The sequence below is a fragment of the Solea senegalensis genome, linkage group LG19 (genome assembly GCF_019176455.1).
Source record: "Solea senegalensis isolate Sse05_10M linkage group LG19, IFAPA_SoseM_1, whole genome shotgun sequence".
Classification (NCBI taxonomy): Eukaryota; Metazoa; Chordata; class Actinopteri; order Pleuronectiformes; family Soleidae; genus Solea; species Solea senegalensis.
Window position 1 is genome coordinate 16,311,056 of NC_058038.1, and position 14,010 is coordinate 16,325,065.

General features: G+C 41.5%; 1 protein-coding gene across 2 annotated transcripts; it reads left to right on the plus strand.

The window, feature by feature from the left end:
• Positions 1-1,451: 1,451 nt before the first annotated feature.
• On the plus strand, positions 1,452-10,792 carry tefb (TEF transcription factor, PAR bZIP family member b). 2 transcript variants are annotated; one of them, XM_044051210.1, is made up of 4 exons: positions 1,452-1,737; positions 5,591-6,199; positions 6,446-6,648; positions 7,049-10,792. In XM_044051210.1, exons 1-4 carry the CDS (start codon positions 1,632-1,634, stop codon positions 7,262-7,264), a joined length of 1,134 nt encoding a protein of 377 aa, XP_043907145.1. In that variant the 5' UTR covers positions 1,452-1,631; the 3' UTR covers positions 7,265-10,792. The 2 variants fall into 2 exon arrangements, with proteins under 2 accessions (XP_043907145.1, XP_043907144.1); XM_044051209.1 differs by lacking the exon at positions 1,452-1,737 and adding an exon at positions 4,412-5,081.
• The last annotated feature ends 3,218 nt before the right edge of the window (positions 10,793-14,010 follow it).

Sequence of the window (14,010 nt, forward strand, 5' to 3'; positions counted from 1 at the left end):
AGTGTTTTCCCTGCCTATCGCCCTATGTCAGCTGAGATTGGCACCCCGCAACCCTCCTGTGGTCTACATGGGTAGAAGTAGTTGCTACAGCCTGATGTGTGACCTCTGTAAATGTCAAAGAATATTTTTTTCATGTCAGCTTCCCACATTTTCTTTCCAGTGTGGGGTGCATCTAAAATGCTTGGATGTATGATGTAGAATAGAAGAAGTTTTTATTATGTATATTAGGTTTTATTTGGCATTAGTACCTGCACAGCTGCAGAGTACGAGTGCTCAGGGATTTTTATGCACACAGTAAGCAGTATGAAAAAAAAGAGGTAAAATGCCCAGGGGTGAGAATAATAATACCATTATTAATAATAATAATAATAATATTATATTTTGGCAGTGTGTGCGTGGGTTCTCTCCAGGTTCTGAATGGTTGTTTGTCTCTAGTTGTGTGTGGCCCTGCGATGGACTGGCGAACTGTCCAGGGTGTACCCCACCTATCGCCCGATGTAGTTGAGATTGGCACAGCACCCCCTGCGACCCTCTGGTGGAGGATAAAGTGGTAGATGATGACTGACTGACTGACTTAGCAAAAGAATATTTAAGTAAAAACATTATATTAAGTTCATTATACAACTAGAACCACCCATTAGATTGAGAAAAATATACAGTAAACTACTGTTAAACTCATAAGAACCAACATTTATAGTATTAATAGAAGTTATTTTGTCCATGATACAATTTAAATGCAAGACTCGTTATTGAATTACCTTCACAGTGAACTATAACAGTATACATGGACAGAAAGCTTCCCATGTTAACCTGAGACAATATAATATATATGTTAAATAAGACACTGCCACATCAGTGGCATACTTCTAATTATTTCAGTTTTATTATGTGGATGTGTTTACATGTTATTCTGATTAAAAAAAAGTACTATGTTGGCATTTTTTACAGCAGTGTATATTGTATTTAGGTAAAAGGTAAACAGGAATATTAACACAACATTCTTTTAGAAACACATGTAAACACCATCAAATAATATCTCACTCGGAAAAGGTCAATAGTCGGATTATTAGTGTTCATATTAGGACTCTGTCTTTTGTAAGTACACCAAATAATGTGCATTTAACTCGGTAGTAGTCAAATACTGTAGTGCAGTATTGTAGTGCCAGGACTGTGGTGCAGTTCCCCCTCACATCGTTAGGTGGCGTGTGGCGCTCATCTAGTTTAAACCAGGTGGAAACCGGGCCAGGGTCTCGAGTCTCGTTCATGTTCTGCACGTGCTGCCGTGCGTGGAGACAAATGTGCTCTGTTGTACACTGTTGTTGTGCTTTTGATTCGTTAGAGTCCGCCCACTGCTCTCTGATTGGTCCTTGCGCGTGATTGACAGGCGCACGCTCAGCTGTCGGCGAATCAGCGCGGCCCCATGTGCCTAGACTGTGGGGACTCGAGAGAGTCCTCGTGAGGAGACCTGATGCTGCTGCTGAGAACTTAGTTTAAAGTGACTCAAGTCAGCAACGTAGAGAACAAACACCCAGAGACACACTCAGACACAGGAGGACGCAACTCTGTCTCTGTCTCTTTGAGCTGGACTGCGACGTCAAAGACTTTAGAAGACTGTGTGGAAGCTCGCCATTATGTCCACAACAAACCAAATCTACATGGGAGACAAGAACGACCTCCCTGACCTCCTCAAGTCCTGGGCTGACTATGCTTTCTCCTTCCCCGCCTTCGATGACTGCGGTAAGAAAATAAGTTTATAAGTTTATAAAGTACTTGTTTTCCCTGTAATTTGCAGAGTGAATACATTACAAAGACTTAACATGGAAAACATATATGATTATAGTATAGTATTATGATTATACTCTATATCATGTTCGTGTATGGATTAACGCCCACAAATGATTAATTAATAAAGCAAAAAACAACAACCAATGGGCAATAATAATAATAATTATGATGATTATAGTAGTAGTTTTAACAAAGTATATGTAACTGGCAACTGGGTGCACTATTTACTACCTATACCCAAGACATAGTATGTACTATTTATCCATGTAAGATACAGGTATTTATTAGATATTTAAGGAAAGCTTTCATTTAGTTTTAATCTGTGATAGTATGATTAAAGATGTGATTATCCCTTCAAAAAACACGACATTTTTGACTACCTCAGTACTGGCATGAAGATAATATTTAAGCAAAAACAACTTGTCTGGTCTCACTACAACTGCTGTAGTCTGTGGTCACCATGGTTACGTGTGGCTGTCAGCTCAGGAGCAGGTGCAGGCTGGTGATGAAAACGTGTCCAGCTGCTCTGAATACTTATAACAGGCTCAGGTGATGGTAGGTCAGTGAGGTGTAGTGTGTCAGCAGACACCACTGACAATGCCCTCTCCACAGGTTTCATCACGTCTGCACGTGTCATCTTTTGCTTTGGTGTTCATTTTATGTGGTAGTCTGTAGACTCACTGAAAACACGGTCACTTTATCACAACGGGCCCATTTTTTTTCTTTTTGTCCCTCACTGCAGCCTCTTATCTATGTACTATGTAATGCATTTCATGTAGTGAGCCAATCCAACGTGCTTTACGGAAAACAATGAGAACATGTTTTAAAGTGGAGCAGAGATGACAACGGATAAGAAGACATTGCAACTGACACAGATTAATCATGATTAAAGCAAATAGATAAATAGAATACTACGTTACACTGGAGTTGCTCATTCTCGGTCACTAATAACACCATGAAGAGTTTCTGTCTTTTCTGTTACCTTCACATATCAATCTCTTAAGTCCTCACGACAGCACTCCTGCACAATGTGTTACTCTGTTTGATCAGGCTTTTACATCAAAATCAGAGGTTCTGTGATCAAATATGAAGCAGTTTTACTGTCATACCAACATTTCAATGTTTAATGATGAAAATCGTGTTTGTTTTGTGCATGGGTTTATTATAATAAATGATTCAGAGACATACAGTATATGCATGTATCTCTGGGCTGCTGCTCTCGTTTTGCTTCGTGTGCCTCTTAATGACAGCGCACAAGTCACATGCCAGTGATTGGTGGTGTTTCTTTCTCTGTGCGCTCTCCTTTAGCTGCAAATCAAAACCACTAATATTCACACATTCTACTCGGGATGCCACATACCTATTTCCTTGTTTAAGAAGCATTTTTTGTGCAGCTTATTTTAACAGCAGCGTGTTAGAATAAAGTCATTCTCCAGGACATACTGTAGTTGCACTGCTTGATGTGCTGTTTGACATTACAATGTTCTTAGATACACAAAATCACAATTCATGCAGTATGTGTGCAGAACCTTCTCGTCCTCAATGGTTCCAGTCATACATTTGATGGTTTTGTATAGGCTGTAATTGTAGATTATTCTGCTGCAATCCAAGGAAGAATGCTGATAAAATGGCATAAGCTTGAGTGGCACCTTTTTATGTGTCGCATAATTTTCTAATAATTATAATAATAATAATTTACTAATACAAAACCTAATCGATTGGACCATATGTAATCTGTAGATAATACATCTGCCTCTTGCTTCCCAGTCATGTTTAAACATTTCATAGACTTAATTTAATACATTTCTAGTAATCCAGTAATATTTTCAGCCCTAGTACACACTGCAAAGTCCAAGGAGACTGAAACTGGACTTGGAGAAAATGAGAATATAAACAGTAGCTGTAGCAGGGATTTAGAGCCTCCTTTATGCTGGGACAGATGCAAAAGCAGGTTGTTTACTCTGGTGCTGTTAAAAAGGGAGTGAGTGAGTTCTTAAATGTTGATAAGTGTAAAGCAATAAATGATCACCTGATAGAGCATGTAATATCATCATAACAATAAGGTCACTGAAAAATCTACCAAGTTAGGTTTTGTTTGAGAGAGAGAGAGAGAGAGAGAGAGAGAGATTAACTGTCAAGGCAGGTTTGAACATCATGTTCCTCAACCAGAACATCCTGCAGAACAGCGTGTGACACCCTCACCGCGCAACGCGTGCATGGAAACGTGCATATAAAAACACAATATGACTGTATCACTGTTTCTTAATGTATTGAGTTGGATGACTTATTGATTATTAATATTATTATTAGTGCATTTGTTTGTGTGCTTTGTTGTCTGTCATTTTTATTTTTTATGTGTGGGATAAATAACAGCTCTGTTATCTCTGGGTCTCGTGGCTGTTGTTCCAACGGTGGGGGCGAGTGCCTGCGCCAACTTGCGTTGGCCCGCACGTGCTGGGAACGTGAAGCCACGCCTCTCGGCAGCTTGTACTTAAACGTGAAACGCACGGGGGCGGGGCACACGTGTTTGGCCACGAGCTTCTTGGGGAGGATGGGTCTGAATGTACACACACACACACACACACACTTGCACGCTGAAGAGACTGTGTTGACACATTGACCTGCATGTTGTTGTTGTATTAATGTGAGTGTTATTATTATTATCCCTTTATTATGGCTAACATACATTTAGTTTCTTCTTTGTTTATTTAAAATGAGGTATAATTCTGCACACCTAGTCAGTGTGTTTCTGACTGTGGTTCAAGAGTCTTTGTTCTCTTTGACAGTCGTAGAACTACTGCTTCACAAAAACAAAAGCACGTATTTGAGCAGTAGTCGTAGCGAACAGAACAACAGAACAGCACAGCAGCTAATCAGCGTCCACTATTCCGAGTGGGCGGGGCTTTCAGCTCAGGAATATCTAACAAACTCAGTCACTCAGTGAGAACAGAAGAGAATAAGGGTCGCGTGTGGTGTCGTCGTCTAGAAACGTTAGTGTTGACAAACAAACAATAGTAGCAGTCGCAGTTGTACTAGGCTGAGACTCGCGTGTGTGTGTGTGTGTGTGTGCGCGCGTTTGTTGCCGCTGTTTCCCGGTGAAGGAGCTGCTAATTCTCGGCGACGTTAGTCCTCAGGAGTTTGACAGCGGACAATGCCTGGTAAAGACGCGGTGTCCGTGAAGCTTCAGCCCGACGGTGGCGACGTCGTCACAGTGGCTCCGCAGAAATCCTTCCCGTTTGTTTTGAAGAAGATCATGGACATCCCGCCTCCTAACATCCTGGAGGAAGGCGACGATGGTAAGAGCGGTGTTTAAAACGAGCGCTCACTCTCACCCAGAGTGGCTGTTTTTTTTATGAACGTAGTAACGGGTTTGTCGAAGGAAGAGACGCTGTGTGGTGGGACCATCTAATATGTCGGTAAACAATGGCTCGTATTTGATGATGAGATACGGACAAACATCACATCATGCTGCACGGAGCAGAAAAGAACAAAAAGTTCTCGCTGCTCTCTGCTGCTGAACAGAGCATCCACACTGTGAACAGGAGACCTCTGTTTTTATAATGCTTATCTTTGTCCACCTATTTCACATTAGAAGATGTCGCATCTTCTAATCTCTCTTTTAAAACTCATGTTTGTCAACATCTTTGTTTACACGTGTGTTGTTTTTGTCAAAGGTCACCTCCCACTTTCTTTGCATTTATTATTTAGTCTCAGATGCTGATTTTTGAAGTCACGTGTGCACAGAAAAAAAACACAGGCAGCCATTCCTTTAACCCGTTTGTTACCCCTCTGTCTTTTAATGCAGAAATTGAAAAGGAGAAGCTGAGCACAGCTGATGATGTGGAGGGAGGCAGGGGTGAGGCAGCCATCGCTGGTGGAGGTTCTAGAGGAGGAACAGGTGTTGGCAGTGGCGGCAGTGGAGGGGTATCCGCCTCCTTGACCCCAGCCATTTGGGAGAAGACCATTCCCTATGACGGGGAGACCTTCCACTTGGAGTACATGGACCTGGATGAGTTCCTCCTGGAGAATGGGATCCCAGTGAACCTGGAGGATGAGGAGCTGCAGAAGACTCTTGCCTCAGTGGAGGGCAAAAGCAAATCCATCCCTAAGGTTGCTGCTACAGCTGCCCCTACTCCTACTAATGATGCTGCTGCTGCTGCTGCATCCATCCCTGCCTCAGCATCTTCCCCCTCTGCCTCCGTCACCTCTACTGTCACCTCAGAACCAGAAGAAGCTGTGACCATCACTACTTTACAAACAGCTAAACTAGAAGATGAGGACAGAGAGGAGGAGGAGGAGGAGGAGGAGGAGCAGGAGCAGGAGGAACAAGATCAAGAGGAGGAGGAGGAGGGACAAGAGGAGGAATCATTGCCTGAGGAAGCAAAAGTGGAGGTGAAAGTGGAGAAGAAAAACGGTGAGTAATTGAGATTAAAGACATTTGGACAGTTGATGGAGTCTTTGAAGATGTATTTTTCAAAAAAAACTTTATTTGTGCTGCTGTAACCAGCAAATATTTGGTACTGACTGTTTGTATGCTTGACAAATCAACACACTAATCCGATCTAATCAATGCGCCGTAGAGCTGTAAATGTAGTGAATGTTACTGAAGAGAAGTGACTTCTCTTTAACACAAGCTCATATTTTCTCTTTATATCCACAGAGCGCAACACACCCTCCCCTATCGACCCAGACGCGATTGAGGTGGACATTAATTTCCAGCCTGATCCCACAGACCTGGTTCTGTCCAGCGTGCCGGGAGGCGAGCTGTTCAACCCCCGCAAACACAAGTTCTCTGACGAGGAGCTGAAACCGCAGCCTATGATCAAGAAGGCCAAGAAAGTGTTTGTTCCTGATGAGCAGAAGGTTGGTCGATTCATTGTGATGGTGTGTCTGCATCTGATGCTGTGGCAATTTATTATTGTATCTTTGAAATAACTGGTGAAATTTTGATTTACCTGTTGTTAAATATTTTGCATTATTATGTGCAGTTTGGGAAATAGAAACTTATATGCAGCCTATGCATAAAGACTAGTTACATATGGATGGTGGTCATCATGTTGTTCTAGGTGACAGTGTTTCAAAATTAAAGGCAGCTCAGCTGTGGTTGGATTAAAGCAAACAGAAGGGTGGCTTGTGGATTAGAGATAAGAGACGGGGGGGGTGGATGTTTTCACAACGCAGATGTTTGTTTGTTTGTTTGTTTCAAATCCCTCACTAATGTCGGACATGTTCCTCTAAACCTATTCCACTCTCATTCTCTCAGGATGAGAAATACTGGTCTAGGAGGAAGAAGAACAACGTGGCGGCGAAGCGCTCTCGTGACGCGCGCCGGCTGAAGGAGAACCAGATCACTGTGCGCGCCTCTTTCCTGGAGCGGGAAAATGCCGCACTGAGGCAACAAGTGGCTGAGATGCGGAAGGACTGTGGCCGCTGCAAGAACGTCCTGGCCCGCTATGAGGCCAAGTATGGCCCACTGTAAAGAAGTTAGCTTAAATCTCATAAAGTATCAGCGAGACAAAAGCGGAACTCCCTTCCCCACAAAATTCAACACAGACACAAATTCCAAGGGATTCTCAATTTGCACTTTGCTGGCCTCCAGTCACTGTGTTCTGTGCTCCACTTGTTTTTTTTAATGTGATGCTGGAGTTTTGGATACACACACTGGCAGGCAGTGAGGCATGATGGGAGTGGAAGTCACAGGAAGGCCTGTGGAGAGCGCCTGGCTCCTACAATCCGAGACGAGGGTTGTGGAAACTCCCATGGTCTGTCAAAAGTTGGTTTCAGGAAAGTTGGGAGGTATGAAAAGAGCAGGCTGGTGCAAAGAATCACACGCTGTTCCATAAAACTCACATCATTCACTGCATAGCAGTTCTTCCAAGTGGACCAAAGAACGAGAAACAAAAGTTGTGTATTTAGACTGGCGCACAAGTGCAGTCCCTCACTTTTTCTTGTGCTGCACTTAGGTTTGTGTCTGTACTTCCTTTACAATTCTCCAGCCGAGGCTCAGAATAAGGAGGTTCATAAACTCCTGGCAGGATATGTGAGGGACACACGGATAAATCAGGAGGAGGATGCAGGTTTGCAGGCTTAAGGTGAGAGAGAAATCAAAGACCTCAGGTCAGCGAAGGAGGAAAGGAGCGACATTTGATAGTGGCGTCATTCAGTCACAGTTAGTCCCTTCTTGTAACTCACTTGCACACATATGCGCACACAAAAATGCTGTTAAAGAAAAAACTTTAACATTATATATATATATATATATATTCATCTACCAGCACCACATAAATTTGTGTTCGTTTTCGCACTTTTTTCCTAAAAACACATTGTGTAAAGATAGTGGTATCAGGTGTCATATTTACAGCAAGGACAGACGGAGACACAGCCGCTTATAAAGGAGGGGGGATAAAAAACTTGCATGACTTTCAGTTTTAAGCTGCTGTGCTTCCTTTTCTACTAACCTCAGATCAGCTTCCAGAGCCTCACACAATATTTTATAAACAAACTTTGGATTAAGATGGTTGTTTTACAAAGAGAAAGTGTTTTTTTTCTGTAGGTTACTGTTTGCAGACAGAGGTCCATGTCCGATCTCCATGTCCTCAAGGGCCCTCACTAGTGGAGGGGTATGTTTTATGTGTAGGGATGTTTATTGTACTGCACACTGCAAAGACAGGGCACCAGAGCCACTATCTGCTCATAGTGTAGTGATGGCTGGATTGATTTAAAAAAGAAAAGTTGACTGCTTTTAAGTATTTAAATGATTGTCTCATGGTCTTTATTTCCTACGACAGGAACTTCTGACTGTGTCTATATTAACCGTTACTATTCCTTATCTGCCAAATAATGAGTGCTGTATTTATTCTGATGGTAATAATGCATCTGTTGATTGTGATGTACAACAATATATCAGACAATTCCATATGCAGTACTGTGGAAAGGTCTTAGGCCACCATTAGATGCTGCAACACACTTTTAGAGGGGGGGGGGAATAATATACAGGTTAAAGTGTCAAATATGTAGTGTTATCTACACTTGCACTTGAACAATATGTCCTATTACATGTTGACTATCTGCTGTGAATAAGGTCTACAGTGGGTATTTAACAGCTACATTAAAAACAGAGCTGGTGGCGCCCTGAGACTTGTTCACAGTGCTGTTCTTTGAGAAACAATACTGAAGATAAAAACCAATGACTAAGCAGGGAATCAAACTAATATTTATTTTAAAAACAGATGTATATCGTTCTCGACACATACATACATGCATACATACAGTGTGTGCACAGTCTTATTTACCTCATCCACTTGGAATGGGTAAGCGTTTAGCAGGGCTACAGAGTGGTGTTGTGCAGCAGAGGGCACATGCACAGCGGCTCAGTTCCATTTGAGGTTCTATTTTTTTGGCAAAATGGCTGAGTTTGAGTCTAAATTAGTTACAGGACTGAATATCTCAAGTGTCTTTGACTGATGCTCGTGTTCATCATCGCCATAACCTTGTGAAGGAAGCAAACGTGGCAATAATGCTCTGTTCTGTGATGCTCGTTTAACTTCAGTGACGTGTGTGAAATTGCTATGATGTTCTAAATATAAACGCCCCAAAGTCGTTTTTTTTGTGCTTCCAGTTCAGATCCTCTGTAGTCTGGGATCTTAATGCATGAAACCCTGTGAACTTGTATGTTTTTCTTGACCTATTATACACCAAGTGTACTTATGTTTGTAATCCATAACAGAAAACTAGATGTCTTTTAAAAAAAAAATTAAAAAAATGGGTGGGTTTGGCGGTCTGTTTAAAGTTCTGTCAAGGGGGGAAACAGCAAAACAGCTATGATGTCTTGTTTTCACAGCTCAACCTCGGGGGTAAAGATGAGTCTGTGTGGGTTGTTTTCTTTTTTTAATTAAGATTGATCCATATGTAGACACTCTGGGTCACTGGTGCTTGTGTGTTTCTGTGTGTCAGTTTCCTGATGGTGTAACATATATATATATATACTCTGTATATATATTGGACATTTCTCAATCTGTTTTCCTTTGAAATTTAAACTTTGCACCGTTTATACGTCAATGTAATCGGTAAATGTAAACCTTTTGTCATTTTCTAACTATATGAACATGTCCTGCATCAGGCTGAGCAGAGGTACTTGCCAAGAAAGCCTTTTAGGAGGCAATACATCATTTTATGGTACAGTGTTGGCTTACAGTATGTAGCAATCTCTTTAACTGATGCAAGGCAACTCGTGAGACTGGCTTGCAATTGTTGATCATTAAGTTTCAGCAGGTCACAGAGTTTGACATAGTATGTCAAAGTGCACCATGAAAAAGCAATGGAAGTAAGAGCTGTGCAGATGTAGTTGAGTTTTTCCACCTACAGACAAAGTAACAGCTACTGTACTTTTACACTTGTGGCATTCTTTAAATGGCATATTATTTTGTTTGTTTCTTCTTTCCAGCAGCCATTGTTGTTGTTTCTCTCAGGTGTCTCATTTCTCACCTGTTAAGAAAAGAAATAAATATGATTGTTTTCGCCGCATGTATTTGTAACGGTGACCTTTACGTATGACTACATTAAGCTTTGTCAGGGAGTTTATTCAGTTCCGAAAACTGGGCGTTAAATAAGTAGCAGATAATTAAAAAAACAAAAGAATTCTATTCAGTGTTGCTCACACAGTGTGTACAAACTGCAGATGGAACGCCACCTGCAGGTAACACAAGTGTGAAAATACTATTGTTTTCTTTGTCTATCTATAAAGATAAACACTTGCGTTTTGGTCTGAAACCGTACTAGTTTCAGATGCTTCGTTTCACTCATACTGGAGTCTTGATTACTTTTCAAAGTAGCTACAATACCTGAGAAATTTCTTTTTTTAAAATGTCTATTCTTTGGTGTTCTGCTTTATTTTCTCTTTTTATATAAACATGTTTTTGTATTGTCCTAACCTTGTATAAGAAACACACAACTACAGTGCCATGTCCTAACTGACCATGTGTATGAAATAAACTGGAAATTAATAACACGTCGGACTTGGACTGTTGCTAAGACAAAGGAGCTGAAAAATGGAGGCATCTTCATATGTCATATGTCCTCTCAGGATGATTGTGATTTTGTTTTCTCTCAAAGGTTGCGTTGTTTTCCATTGTCCTTTTGTTGCCACGGCCCTGCTGCTCATCAGTATTCCAGAAGAGTAGGAGAGGTTGCGTAATGATCACATCAACTCGCAGCGGAGCGGCATTGCGTAACAGCAGCAGCCTCAAAGAGAAACGGGATGAGTGTTAGTGTGTGGGGATGATGGAGAAAGGGAAGTGGGGGGACAAAGGGAGGGGCTTTGGGAACCTGGAGGCAGGACAAGGGGAGGAAAGGATGGGGTGGTTTTGAATTATTGGAGGAGAGAGAGGAGGGAAGGCTTCTGAAGAGAGGAAAAGAGAGAGGGGGGAGGGAAAAGCTGGGTTGAAGGGGAATGTGATGATGATGATGATGATGATGAGAGAGATGGAGAACATGGATGCAGCTGAAGACATGTGGGCGGGGGTAGATGCAGCGAGTGGGTGATGAGGATGTAGAGGAGAGCCAAGGAGGAGCCAAGCCATACATGTTAATGTCACGCCACTATACAGCATGTACTGTATGTGTTGCTATAGAAAGAACAGCCTCAGAGTGTGTGTGCGCCTCACATGCCGGAGCCAAGCTCTCAGCTGCATCTGACAGAGACACTAACAGGTGCATGCTATCTCTCCTTTTATCTCTCTCTCCCTCTCTCTCTCTCTCTCTCACACACACACACACACACACAGGTTCACGCTGCTCTCCTTTGACTCTGCATTGAAATCCATTCATTTGGACAACCTAACCAAAGCCTTATCCCTTACCTTAACCATAATCTGTTAAGGTAAGGTAAAAGGCTTTGGTTATCCCTAACCTTTACCTAACCACAATTAAAATCTTAGCCCTTAATTTAACCAGTTAGGTTTTGTGTCTTCTGGTCCTGACAAGGTCAGTGTTTATGTCCCAGAGAGGTATACACACACACACACACACACACACACAGGATTGTGCAGCTATTCTCCAGACACTGCACTGATGTCCATTCATTTGAACAGCCTGAATAAAGCATTATCCCTTACCTTAACCACAACCACTTAACGCTTAACCCTAACCTCAAATCTTAGTCCCAAACTTAACCAGTTCCTCAAAAGTGAGGTCTTGCCTCCGTAAGTCTCCATGCGGACTACATGTCCTGACAAGGTCAGTGTTTATGGGAAAAAAAGCATGTGCACACGCGCACACACACACACACACAGGGGGTGGGCGGATGATGAAATATAAAGTAATATCTGCTGGGATGGGTCCAGCTTGAAGTAGGTGGTGAGCAATCTTGCTCCTCACCATTAGAGAATTTTGTCTTGGCTTTGAATTATTGATCAAGCATCACATGAATTTATTTACTGCAACAAGACACACTGCTCTGGCATCTCAGTCTGTGGCTTTGCATGTGAACACAACTCAGTGATCCATTTCTCACAGTCCTGGATCTTCTACTTGGCAATAAGACGTGGAAGGTAGATTTATCTATGACAACACTGAAGATCCATGTGTGTTCAGTTCCCCCATTTAGTCGCATGATGATCAACCCAGAAACAATGAGGACGACACAATTAGCTTATTTTCCATGCTTATTTTTGCCAAAGTGGTTTTATTACAAACTTAAAAAAGAATCTGATACAATAAGAAACTGCAATAGTAACTCCCCATTCCTGAGGGGCAGCACAGAAAACAGGTCATTGCATTTCAGTAGTGAAAGATTCATTAAACATCTACAGCGTGTACAGATCTGATACAAAATAGGAAAAATAAATTACGGGCAGGAAACAAAAGCAATATATTTATACATCATTTTGGACTTTTAATATTCTATCTATTTATCCTTAAATGTTAAATTTTACATAGAAAATAAACTTCTTTTATGACAATGAAAATTTTTTTTCCCCAAAGTGCAAAACAAAACGCACACATCAATATAAGCAAAGGACATCAGAATACAAAAATCTTATTTTCTCACTCCATTAATGGCCAACCCTGATTGTAGAAGAGCCTGCATTTAGAACAGATCTGTGATGTGTTTCCAAAATCGTCTAATCTCAACAAGTGTAAAAACACAGTCCGTGCACCCACTGTCAAAGATGTCGGGCTTTCCACAACACCATCCTCACATCTCTCGCCTCAAGAGCCAGATTTGCACGCAGAGAAAATGCAGTGAGCGACATGTCGCTATGCATTCTGCATAATCTGACAAATGTGGGTAAAGGAAAAGGAAAAAAATCACCTGACATTAACATCTGTTTAACACACACACACACACACAATACAATAAGACGTTTCTTTTGTTTATTTTCTGCAGGCCTTCTCAACCTGGGTTGACGAACATCAGACCAGAGTCACATTCAAAGCACATTCATTTCCTTCATCCTTCCAAACCAGCTGCGAACACGCTCTTCCTACTGAAGATATACAGTGTGTACATATACATACTACAGAAGATGTGTATATATATATAAATACATCTTCTGTGTGTGTGTGTGTATATATATATATATATGTACGCACGCATTTGTTTCCAGGGTGCAGAGAGGTAGGAACCCCTTGTATCTTTCAGGGTCATTTAACATATGGCATTACATTGCACTAGAGAAGGATGAGCATCTGTGAGAGCAAAGACAATCTGGGATATGGCTATAGTATCAGGACCAAAGGACCAGGCTGATAGGGAGAAGATGACTGGCTTAATAGAAAGGTGAGATAATGTTAGGTTTCTTGGGGAGTAGAATATGAGCAAGGTAAATATAGGCGTTGTTTTGGTAGAAAACAGGATTGTTTGCGAGTAAAAAGTGGACATTTTATACTTCTATTTATACATTACATCTCTTGAAGAAATGCAGTTGACTTCACATAAAGATGGGGGAGGTGGATATTGCACTCAAATGAATGTGAAATGTGGATATTTTTGGTTTAAATGTACTGCCTGTGGGGAAACTGCCCTGGGAGCACAGACAATGTGATATCAGTCACCTTTTCCTACACAAACCTACTGTAAACATTCACGCCTGAAACTGCAACTCCAACTTGAAGAATTAATTCATTTACCCGTCTTATTAGACAAATACTGACAAGATAGAATAAACATTCAATACTTTAATCTGTACACCTTTATTTTTTGTCTCGGTTTGCATATATTCCTGT

Excerpts from the sequence above, each read along its gene's own strand:
- tefb (XM_044051209.1), top strand. The coding sequence starts at position 4,937 with ATGCCTGGTAAAGACGCGGTGTCCGTGAAGCTTCAGCCCGACGGTGGC. Across the intron at positions 5,082-5,590 it reads CCTGGAGGAAGGCGACGATG|AAATTGAAAAGGAGAAGCTG; the intron begins GTAAGAGCGGTG and ends CTTTTAATGCAG. Across the intron at positions 6,649-7,048 it reads TTGTTCCTGATGAGCAGAAG|GATGAGAAATACTGGTCTAG; the intron begins GTTGGTCGATTC and ends TCATTCTCTCAG.